This window comes from Macrobrachium rosenbergii, chromosome 55, assembly GCF_040412425.1.
Source record: "Macrobrachium rosenbergii isolate ZJJX-2024 chromosome 55, ASM4041242v1, whole genome shotgun sequence".
Classification (NCBI taxonomy): Eukaryota; Metazoa; Arthropoda; class Malacostraca; order Decapoda; family Palaemonidae; genus Macrobrachium; species Macrobrachium rosenbergii.
In genome coordinates this window covers 69,074,538-69,087,662 of record NC_089795.1, presented here as the reverse complement: position 1 = coordinate 69,087,662, position 13,125 = coordinate 69,074,538, and the positions used below count along the sequence as shown (strand labels likewise).

General features: G+C 33.2%; 1 protein-coding gene across 8 annotated transcripts in view; it reads left to right on the top strand.

Moving 5' to 3' along the window:
- The window catches only part of for (cGMP-dependent protein kinase for), a 704,904-nt gene that overhangs the window by 359,381 nt on the left and 332,398 nt on the right, over positions 1 to 13,125 (top strand). For 6 of the 8 annotated variants that reach the window (XM_067098860.1, XM_067098862.1, XM_067098859.1 and 3 more), the window contains exon 2: positions 1 to 692. This exon is cut by the window's left edge. The exons of the other annotated variants lie outside the window; for them this stretch is intronic. In XM_067098860.1, coding sequence (XP_066954961.1) covers positions 145 to 692 — 548 coding nt within the window. In that variant the 5' untranslated portion in view covers positions 1 to 144. The remainder of the gene's footprint in view (positions 693 to 13,125) is intronic. 8 annotated transcript variants of the gene reach the window in all.

Genomic DNA, 13,125 nt, shown 5'->3' with positions numbered 1-13,125 from the left:
TAGAATAATGGATATTGTGTTCTTGTGATGATCAAAGTGATAATGGTGGTAGTGATGATGAATTATACCATAGTGAAGTGATGTGGGTTTGAGATCTCTCTGATAATATTATAATTACCGCCATGCTATGGTAATCGAGCCACCATGCAAAAGTGGTTTAAACCTCGTAGTGGTAGCGGCGATGGCGGGTCTAGTGGCAGGAGCTCTCCCGTGTCCTTTACCTCATCCTCAGGAGGGGGTAGTAAAGGACGAGCATCCCTAAGGGACACCCAGGCAGCTCTGACAGCCGCCCTCGAGGAGCTCAGTCTCAAGGACAGTGTCATCGAGCGCTTGCGGGTGGAGCTGGAAGAGAAGGAGACCACCATCGCCACCCTCAACACGCAGTTGGATAAACTGCGGTCGGTGCTGCCTCCGCCCACGGGACAAAGGTCGCACGTCATCAACGGCAAGCGGCTGTCTTTGCGGTCGGTCACTCTGCGCAACAACAACAACGAGCACCATAACCGCGCCAGCTTGCAGAACGAGCAGTGCTTCAATACCCCTGTCCTTCGGCACAACAGGATCGAGGGCGTCAGCGAAGGCGCTGAAGCCAGGCCTAAAAGGACTGCCATTTCGGCCGAGCCCACAGACAACGACTATGATGATTACTATGATCCCGACTATAACCCTGTCGTCGTGCCAAAGTCAGAGGAGTAAGTGTTTTTCAGGGTTACATACATGCACTCTCTCTCTCTCTCTTATATATATATATATATATATATATATATATATATATATATATATATATATATATATATGTATGTATATATGTATATATATTATATATATATGTGTGTGTGTGTATATATAAAAATTACATACACACACAAACACATATATATGTGTGTATGTATATATATATATATATATATATATATATATATATATATATATATATACTGTATATACAAGGTATAAATATGCTCATATATTCATGCACTATTTTTTTATCATGTTTATGTCACTTTTCTTATGCTAATTCCTGTTCGCGGAGTTTGCATAACGTTAACGGATCAGCTCCAAGATTGTTTAACGTCAGTCTGAAAAGCTTATTTGTGATTATAAAACATGTGAAACATATTGATGGAATGATAAGTAGAAAAAACGAACCCTTCCCTGTTCCCTATTGCAATTTTAGATTGTTGTATTAAGTTGTAGTCAGAAAATATCGTTGGTGTTTAGAGATACTTCACATTCCAAATCACCCGTTAGGCCTCGTTAAGATACAATTTATCGCTTAGTTTACATTGTAAATTGAACTGCCACTTACTTTTTTTTAAGCCTGCTAAAGCTTTCATTCAAGTCGGAGTGTTTCATTAATTTTATGCACGAGTAAGTTCAAGTTAGAATTTAACACATTTTTAATCCTCTCTATATGCACTCTATACTCTCTCTCTATATGCATTTATAATGCACATATACATATTTATAAATGCATTTATAAATGTATATATATACATTTATAAAGCATATATGTGTATATATCTATACAGTATATATATATATATATATATATAGTATATATATGTGTATATGTATATATATGTGTGTGTGTGTGTGTGTGTGTGTGTGTGTGTGTGTTAGTCAGATAGGCTAGAAAATATGTTTTTAGTAGATACAAGGAATTTTTAACTGCTCAGTTCCCTCGTACTTTTTCTATTTACTATTCAAACTGAATGCCTTGAATTGGAAGGGAACATAAATGAAGTTATGATCCACTCGCTAGGGGACTCGAACCCCCACATGATAGAAAGAGTGAGCATACACATTTTACTAAGAGACGGAAAATAGACCCCTCCTAAACTTAGTATTTATTGTCTTTTGCTTTATAAGCTTAAGTACAGTATCTAGAATCTATTGCTTGCTTCTCCAGAAACATATACACAGTTTATACTTTCTTCGTGATTAACCATATCCGTCCTCATTTATACCTGTACATGATCTCGCCTTTTGTGTGATTTCCTCATCTCATCATTTACTGTTTTGTTCCCTCTTCCTTCCTCTCTTTGATTCGCCATCAGAATTTAGGTCATGTTTGAGATGCTCGAAATATTGATTATCTTTTTTTATAATATTTTCTTTTATCATACTCATATAATATTTGAAAATATAATTGAAAAAAGTATGAAGTAATGTATTCTTGCTAAAATCAGCATTCAGTCAGTATGAGAAGTTTGTATTGACCTAGTAGTATGACGCCAGTATGACCTACAGTATTTAGAAGCAAATACTATGGTAATTCATTTCCTGGGTTTTCAAAGACTCACGCGTAATAGGTAGCCTACCAAATTTGATTGATGAAAATTTCCTATTATTAGGCCTACTTGTTAAACAGTCGAGGGCCGACAAGTAAGCTTTGGAAAAATCGTTATGGTCTCATTTACTTTTATCGTTTTGAAAAATTTCTGTTCTATATCTCATTTTTAAAAACACGCACACTAAACAGCATCGATTGTATGTTAAGGAAGTGTACAAAAAAAAAAAGCGGAATGCTTTTCCTCCGTTAAAACCAACACAATAGATGGTCATAGTTGCCCGTACCTTATTGGAATTGCAAAATAAATATGCATAGATAAGAGTGTGAAATTCATATCTGCTTTATGCCACACTGGTTTATTTATGTAAAAAATTAGGGTACGTCAAAATACGCGCCAAGCATTAGCGTGAACACTTCACATCGAGTTTTGTGTAGAAAGGCATTTGTAAAGGAAGTCATTTTGATCTTCGCGCGCAATAATTTATGGAACGTTTTTTTTTAAAACATTGCTAGTAACATTAGCAACTCTCCCCTCTTTTACGGGGAGGCAAGCACTTTTGGCCGACTTTGGTAGATTTGGTACTGTTGCTTGTTTTTCTTGACCCATGTATAGTGTGATGCAATGAGCACGTTTTAATATTTGTTAAGGAATTCGTTTATATTGAACTCATATTAAAGTCATTACAAGTAATGGTTACTTTTACATGAATATTGCACTTCAAGAAAATTTCCAGTTTTAAACAAATGATATTTTACAAGACAATTTTCTTAAAAGCTTTTCACTACAATATTCATCATGTTAGATTTTGGATTTCTTTTGGACTACGGAAGATTTCGAAGTATTCCTTAATGGCATTTTTAGTTTTGTTTATCTTTTGATTTTGTTTTTAATATTTCAGTGTTATGTTTTTAATATTTATTTGAGTGAAGTATTTACAAGAATAATTAACTAAAGGGGGCAATCTACTTCAGCTGAACACCGCACGTGTGAAGTCTGTAGAAGAGTCCCGTCTTAGTGTCACTAGGAACGAGTGTTCCCAGCCACCCTGCATTATATATACAGTTCTTTATTTTTTTTTATCTCGCTATCTGTTGCACAGCAAATGTATTCGAGATCTTCGACTGGATGGGTTTAATGACGCCCAGTTTTTCTGCAACCGAATTGGTGCTGATGAGTAGGTGGGAGGGGAAAACATATTGCTGGACCAGAACGTGTTTGAGGAATGGTAAACGGTTGCTTTTTAATGAGAAGTTTTTCATTTAAAACCTTTTGGAAGGTAAAACTGGAAACATGTTCATGCGCAATACATCTCATTTGTGTGTGTGTGTATATATATATATATATATATATATATATATATATATATATATATATATATATATATATATATATATATATATATATATATATATATATATATATATATATATATATATATATATATGAAATTACATGATAAATCCATACCCTAATCAGGTTCCGAGCTTATACATTTATCGGTTCCAACATGTTTGACAGTGATTTGATGCACTCAACCATTCAGATAGAAAAGAACTTATATTGAGTTTTATACATTTGCCTTTTGAATTCAGGTTCTTATTAACTGGAATCAAGCCATTTCACCATGAGAACTGAGTACTAAATCTGTAAAAAATGGATATATACATATATACATATATACATATATATATATATATATATATATATATATATATATATATATATATATATACTGTATACATATATACTATATATATAATATATATATATATATATATATATAATATATATATATATATATATATATATATATATATATATATATATATATATATATATATATACATATATATATATATATATATATATATATATATAACATATAAAAATCGTATAATATATATATATATATATATATATATTATTTATATATAACAAAAATCGTAAAAATATGTTGTAATTTGTTTATCAGTTGACAGGAGAAGCTAGAGAAGAAACGACTGAGTCTAAGTAATTTCGTGTAATTATTACATCTTCGGGGCCACTTTGTGCCTGGAAGACGTGTTAATTACACGAAAGTGCTGGCGCTCTGTCGTTTCTTTTCAAGCTTTCCTCTAAGCTTCAATATATATATATATATATATATATATATATATATATATATATATATATATATATATATATATATATATATATATACATATATATATATATATACATATATATATATATATATATATATATATATATATATATATATATATATATATATATATATATTCATTTATTGTTTTGTCATAAGCATTGCATATAGCATGTAATTTTTTCTAAGGTATAGTAAATTCGAATGAATACGTTATTTATAGCTGATTATTTGAATATATATATATATATATATATATATATATATATATATATTATATATATATATATATATATATATATATATATAAAAAGTATGTATGTATGTGTGTGTGTATGTGTGTGTGTGGGTTCCTGTAGCAAAGTTGCTAGCAGCCTCACATCACTAGTAAGAGACCTAAGAATAATCCCAAAGGCAGGCAATTATTATTCTTGTTAGACCTGGTTATTGTAACCTTTGCGCTTTGTGGTTAGTAGACTGTGGTGGTTCGTAGCTACGGTAGAGAATGGCAAAGCAACTGGCAGCTTCTGAAAACCTGACGTTTAACATCTTCTGAAGGCATCTCTTCAAGTAGGATGTTGCGTGTGTTGGAAAAAGATATTTGTTTTTGGGTGGTCATTAATAATTATATTATTATATCGGTGCGGGACAGTTTTGCTATTGTCACGATGTGTACCAAGTACCTGGTTATTACACAACTAATCACAGAATTCAAAAATTTACCTTACTTCAGCCAGATACCTGAACTCTCACAACAATAAAAATTATGACTGAGTACTCTAAAGGTAACAGTGATCCCTTAAAAACCTCATTAGTCACCTGAAAAAATCAAACTAAGCTTATCAAAACAAGTGTGAGGTATCAATAATCAAACAAGAAATATACTAGAGCAAAAGGGCATCACTCCATCAAACAACGTTAACTGTTTCCCTGGTCTTAATTCACTTCAGCAAAACTAAAGGAACAAAACATGCTTATCACTTTGCCTTATGCGCACAGTTAATCCTATTGACTGATGGCCAATAGATGAAACACTGTTTTTAAAAATTTCAAATATAAAAATTTATTGTTAAATTCAAAATTTATAATTAGAATTCACAGTCTGAAGAAATTTACTATTACTTGAAAACAACACAAAATTTCATTAATTTTTGAATTAAATTATTAAACAAAACTAAATCACAAAAACGTTAACTTATCAAGAAATTAAATTAATCAAGCAAAATTTAAACTATCAAGAATTACTCAAGATTTAAAAAGAAAATTTTAGTAAATGAAAATTATATCAAGTATGCAATGTTAAATTATCAAGAAATATTTAAAGTACTAAGTAAATAAATGTTAAATCACCAATATATAAAATGTGAAAAATCAGGAGATTGCAAACACAATGACACACAAAAATACACAAAAGATTTATCAATAATAATTTCACTAAGGCAAAATTTCTCTCAATATACCTTATTATACCATGGTGATAATAAGTAAAATTCACTGTACCTTACACAAGCTTGTGAAAACTTTCGCAAAATCACTTGAAATGCAGCCGCTTTAGATTCACAAAACACTTTTTTGTATGGTGCTATTACCAAATATATACAATTTTCCTACATTCAGATCTCAAAAACTAAGTTTAATATCGATGACCACCAATATTTTACGTTAAAATTTCTCTCTTTTGAAGAGAGAGAGAGAGAGAGAGAGAGAGAGAGAGAGAGAGAGAGAGAGAGAGAGAGAGAGAGAGAGAGAGAACACTAACGGTCTCTGAAATCAGAACGAACAAACTGTAGGATTCCAGTAGGAAATGAAACAGTCAGATGATGTCATTAAAGTATTTTAGGAATGAGATACAAGAGAAAATTCTAGAAGAGTAAGATGACCTAATCGATTGAGACATGCGCTTCAATACAACACATGTTCGATTTCTCAGAAAGGAACACTTTTCTACCAGAAAATTGTATGGGATGCAATCAGAACATTATATGTAACATTGCAAAATCATTCGTCTTCTTCTTGTATGAGACAAAGCTTTTACAAAAATCTTAACACAGTCAAAACAGACTGCAACTGGCTAATTATGACTGGCATGTTTTAAAAACAAAACAAAAAACCCGAGTTGGTTTCCAGAATGGAACAGCTATTGTATCTCTCGCCTGTCAACACATTATCTTAACTGATGACAACTGAAGCGAAACAAACCCTTCGCTACGACACACGTGTTGCTCATATACTACTTTACTATTAAAAACGTATTACTAATTCTAAATTACGCTGTTAAGTTATCTAAATCACTAACGCTTTTGAGATCTGACATTACACTGCATACAACATTTCAACAATTATTATTACACATAACACATGATAAATAGAAGAGTAAATATATCAGAACTATAGGGTGATATACATATTACAAGGCAACATCATGAAACTATGAATATTGATAATCACTTTTGTGGTCTGCGTCTCCTGTAATATCAGCAAGCTTTATTTTTTTCTGAATGGTTGCTTTCTTAGATTTAACGAGGTATTTCTTTCCGAGGATTTCTACGTTTCATTCCATTACTTTGAAAAACTGTAAAAAAATTTTTTGGTATTGGCTAACTGTTCTTTTGGGATTGGAAACTGGTTTGTAAGCACCAGTGAAAATGCCGAAGTTAGTAGGGATGGAAATGGGAATATTGTGTTTGGCTTTATTATTTTTGTTGCTTTCTTTCGGTAGAGGACTGTTGATGAATGTATTCTTTCAAAAGTTTGATTATTAATTATTCACTCTCTACTTAGAATTTGCTTCTTCAAAGTTGGGGAAATTACATACAACACATGCATACTTTTACGCGTGCATATTCAGAGATATATATATATATATATATATATATATATATATATATATATATATATATATATATATATATATGTGTGTGTGTGTGTGTGTGTGTGTGTGTGTGTGTATGTATGTATACACACATATATATGTGTGTATAAAAGGGAATGGCAACAACTTATGATCTCATATGAATAAGTGTAATGATGATCATTATTATTAGCTGTAAACTGATGACGGATAAGAAGAAAAATCAAGGTTTCCTTGTTTTTTAGACCGTAATAAATGTACTACTGAGTTTAGATAGTCTTATAGAAGCTTAATACTTTATATACATAAATTATATTCTCTTACAGAAAATATGTTCCAGCGGTTACTGAAAGATTAAATAAGGGCCTGATAAAAGATGCTTTGCAGGGTCTCCGAGATTCTTATGTTTATCTCATATATTTAAGAGGACAAATAAAAATAAGTTTCAGACACCTTATATGCTGACTTATCAGGTTCACGAAGGCTTTTTTATATATTTTATAAGTATTTTACAAAAGAACATATTTTAGACATTCTTATAAGTTAATGATAAAAAAATGGAGATGATGAAAAATAATAATGCTGCATTCAGCTTTGATTAGTTTTTCTTTTTCTTTCGACAAGCAGTATAATCACATATATAATGTCCAAAACCCCTGACCGTATTTGCGAAAAACTGCAGGGAAAGTAGTGCTGCCGTGCTGTTTGCGCAACCTGATCCAGTATTGGCGATCGAACGTAAGAGAATAAGTACATGTACCCGTATGCGACGGCTATTTCTGTTAATATATTAGATTACTACCCTACTTGGGTTTCGAATACTGTTGTTTTTATTTTAATCTTTCTTACAGTTCAGAACTGAATGTTAATTAGAGTTTAGTCTTGATGAGGTTCAACAGTAGCTGGTGATGGAAAATTGGAAGTAGAAGTTGAAGGAAGAATGCATAAGACAGTAGTGAGACCAGCTTTGATATATGGAGCAGAAATATGTCCGGTAAAGAGAGTGCAAGAGAAGAAATCGGATGCGGTAGGGATGAAAATGCTTAGGTGGATGTGTGGAGTAACAAAAATGGACAGGATAAAAAATGAAAGAATAAGAAGACTGCAGTGGTATGGCCATGTGGTGAGAAGGGATGAGACATGTAGACAGGAGAGTGATGCAGATGGAGGTGCCTGGTGGGAGAACGAGAGGAAGACCGAAGCGAAGGTGGATGGAAGTAGTTAAAAAAGATCTGAGAGACAAACAGTCGTCAGAGGACGATGTGTTTGACTGAGCCAGGTGGAGGAAAGCTGTCAGAACATCGACCCCACTTACAGTAGAAGTGGGAAAAGATGCAGAGAAAGGAGGAGGAGTCTTGGTGAGGGCTAAAGTTGTAAGATGTTCATTGCCATTTCAACATTAGGAGAGATAAAAGAGAGTTCGCTTGTACATTGAGTTCATGATGGAATCAGTCAGAGTGCTTTTTACCTTTTGCTGTGGTTAGATCGGGAAGGTTACGGAATTATGTAGATCAGTAGCAAAATTTTCACAAGTAATTTTGATTTTTGTATCAAGGAATTTGGTGGACTTCAAAATTGCTTATGATGTGCTTTTGTTACGTTTCATTTCCAGTCTCTCTTCCTTTCTTTCTTTCTTTTGTAGTAGTTGAACGACAGAGTCTGTTTACTTACTCATGGAAACAATACAAATAATGTTTATATTCCGTGAAGAACGAGACCAGTGATAGGTAGCTATAGACTCGGCGATAACTTACTCTCTTTCACGAAATACTACATGTCACAGGAAGAAAAAATGCTAATTGTATTTTATGTTAAATTTTGAAGAAATAAAGTCATATTTTAAACCCCGTGCAATCTGTGGATCCTCTGTACTGTAAATTAGGTTAAGGAGACCACAGAGGTGCTTTTCTAGACGCTCATAGATCCATCTCAAAGGATTTGTACTGGAAGAGAATTGAAATTTATGGTAAAGTTTAAGAAGTTATACAGCGGAGTGCGACGTGCCCAAAGGGATTGAATAAAGGTAGACCTCAGAAAGCAATACAATTGTGGTCGAAAGGGCGTTGTAAATAACTTGTATTGAGGCTCTATACCAGTGGTTCCCAACCTTTTTCCTGTCATTTCCCCATGCACCCAGTGCAACCCTCCAGATTTCCCCCTTCATGTGTATGAGGGAAAGAGTAGTTAAAACACACTGTGACGACTCACTAATTTATTTTTCCATTATAGACAAATATACTGATAAACAAATAGTTAGATAGAGAGCGGTTAGTTACCCGCATAGCCATAGAGAGCGGCTAGTAGCAAAATAAAAGGACTTTCGTTTATTCTTCATGATAAAATACATCTGATATTTTTTTTAGTTAGTAGGTAGTGTAATTATTTCCCCCCTGGTAGCTTCAAATTTCCCCCAGGTTGGGAACCACTGCTCTATACTGTAACGACAGCTCATCGCATGCGTCAGAAGTAATTGTTACTTTCGCAAGGAAGCTTTTTCCAAAGTTAGAAGTCTCCCATGCTTTGTTGCGTCCATGGCCTCTTTCGTCTTAAATTGAAGTCAAGCACCTTTTATAATAATAATAATAATAATAATAATAATAATAATAATAGTAATAGTAATAATAATAATTAATAATAATAGTGAGGACGCGGCGGAGGGGGATTTTGACGACGACTTATTTTTATGAGTTTAATTTTGTTTCCCTTTAACATGCGCCAAAGGGACCGTTTTCTTTGGTATATAATATGGCGTTTGCAACAGTCCGTTTTCTTTTGCTCTGAGGCCAACTTGGCCATGTTTAAATGGAATTTGTCATGGTTATTAGTGTAAGAGAGATATGAAATGTTTATTTCGTATAGGTGTTTTCCGTAACAATTTATACTTTTTAGTTTAATTTTTTTTTTTGTACCGGTACTCAATCATGAACGACTGATTTGTTGGTACTGTTTTCATAACCACTCAATTTTGACCGATTTTTCAGAACGTTAACATTCCAAAATCCGAACCATGTCCCAGTTACTTGCTGATATACTGCTGTATATTACATCTTGTTCAAAGCGTCAACTCCTGCACAGTGATATTGGCGCTTATCACTTTGCTCAAATCTATTTTTAGAATCCTGGTTGGAAGCCACACGTTTCTCGTTTATGCTGCCCGCATGCATGGAGCATGGCATTGAGTATGTACTGCCTTTGCCTCCTTCCGTTCAGTAAGTTTTGCTTGTTTACAATGTTATAGTTTCCTCTTAGTTGATGCTCTGCAATGTTTGTGTTGCCCTAAAGCCGGCGTCCAACCTTATTTATCTTCTGTAGATCTTCAGAAATTGATTTGCTATTTTATGTATTTATTTTTTATTTTTAATATTTTGTTATTTGGAATATTTTTATATTCAGCATTTTGCTTTCCATTTCACGCCTACTGTTTCACTGGTTAAAATTCGAGACTTATGTAAAGATTTTATTGTGTAATCGTCGCATTGCGATCTTTTCCCCAGTAGTAGTATCGTGTTGTTTTAGTGCATGCTTTAATAATATTATGGCAATAATATATCTTGATTGTGAAAAATATGTCTTGGATTTTGTATTGATGAGACTGAATAAGTGTAAATCAATCAAAAGTATGTTCTCTCTCTCTCTCTCTCTCTCTCTCTCTCTCTCTCTCTCTCTCTCTCTCTCTCTCTCTCTCTCTCTCTCTCTCTTGGCGTTAGTGGTGGCGTAAGGAGGTAAACGTTGATTATCTGGCTAAGAGTTTTATGTAGGTCAAGTACTATCATAATTAGTACATCCGGTGATGATGCTATGTTTAATATGAAAATCCCTATATATTTACATGAGAAATAGTCATTTCATCGTATCAAAGCCCGCCAGAGATTACCTCAGTTGTAAATTGTCAGTTTTAGAATAATGACTGGCTTGTGCTTGTTGAGTTGGCAAATGAAGTTTTTTTATGAAGCCAGCTTTAGCCAAAACAGCCTCTTAAAGAGTTAGATTTAATCCCACTTCAAATCTTCTTGTTCAGTGCTGTACTTTATTTTTCAACTTTGTTTTTGAAGAATAACTGATTAAATGCGAACGGTCCATTTTAAAGATCTGTTGGATCTTTTGATATTGAAGTGGAGCCATGAAGAATAGCCCAATTAGGCTACAGTAGGGCACGAGAGAGTCGAACAGTTCTGTACATGGGAAAAAAAGTGCATCATTGTAATTACACGGAATTATTCTGAGACAAGGTATATCACAAGACTTCCGGTCAAGCTTTTCAACAGAAATTTCACCAAACCTTTAAGCAGTATTTGACGAAAAATAAACATTTCTGGTACTGAAGTAGGCAAAGGGGAACTGAGTGAGTCAGTATAATCTCAAATGATGTTGTAGCCAAAATAATTGCAGTATGATTATATGAAGTGTTTGGTGTGTTTTCTTAAGGGGAAAATGGCAGTTCAGGAGCAAATAAAGGTCGTGTGTGATAAGATTGTAGACTGTTGTCTTATGTGAGTTTTTGTATTCCCTGATAATGCTTTTGACACTACACCCTCGTGCGCAAACAAATTCGTGTATAGGTGTAAGTTGGTTTGAGCCCTACCCCAGATGTAACATTTCAACAAAAAATCAACTAGAAAACTTGATAAAATGCCCAAACCCACTCGAAGGCAACGGATTTTAATTAAAAGTAGTATTTATAGTATTGGGTAAATCTGTTATTTTTACTTTGATATGATTGCTAGCATATTGTTGTAGGACAGGTATTTCTTATAAATGATGTAGAGGTCCTGTTAAATAAATTAAACGTTGAAAGTCGTAAAACGCGATGAAAAGTATGAATTGTCGCAAGTTTAAACATGTTAACTGTTATATTTCGAGCAATTACGATGTTGTACTATTTAGTAATAAAAGATATGCCGTGGTAGAAAATTTCAACAATTTTTGTAAAATTTTAACCTTGAAGAGCCGCTCTATAGCACAAGAACCAGTACCAGTATTATTATAAGCCTCCTTTAACTTTAAAACAGCAATTTTTTGTTTATTGTACAAGCTGCTTCAAGTTTCATCTCGGAAGATTAAGAAATGCTAGTGTAGGGTGATCTCTACTGTATTAACTGTTTTATTCGGTGAATATGTTAAAACGGAATTGATTACAATAACCTATATGATAAGCTGGATTCTTGAAAAACCGCAGCCTTTCAAATTTAGAGAAAGGATGCAATATTTCTGTTTGAACGAGCGATCGATTTACGGTCAAAGTGAATTCGCTCATTTTTATATACGGATCGTGTATATATGTTAACAGGGAAAATCTTTTTTCATAGCTAGTGTTTCAGATATGTTAACGGGGAAAATCTTTATTCTTAGCTAGTGTTTCAGATATGTTAGTGGGGAAATCCTTTATTCATAGCTAGTGTTTCGGATATGTTAACGGGAAAATCTTTATTCACAACTAGTGTTTCAGGTATGTTAACAAGGAAAATCTTTATTCATTGATAGTGTTTCAGATATGTTAGCGGGGAAAATCTTTATTCTTAGCTAGTGTTCCAGATATGTTAGGGGGGAAAACCTTTATTCATAGCTACTGTTTCAAATGTGTTAACGGGGAAAATCTTTATTCATAGCTGGTGTTCCACGTATGTTAACGAGGAAAATCTTTATTCATAGCGAGTGTTTTAGATATCTTATCGGGGAAAATCATTATTCTTAGCTAGTGTTCCAGATATGTTAATGGGGAAAATCTTAGCTAGTGTTCCAGATATGTTATTGGGGAAAATCTTTATTCTTAGCTAGTGTTCCAGATATGTTAGTGGGGAAAATCTTTATTCTTAGCTAGTGTTCCAGATATGTTA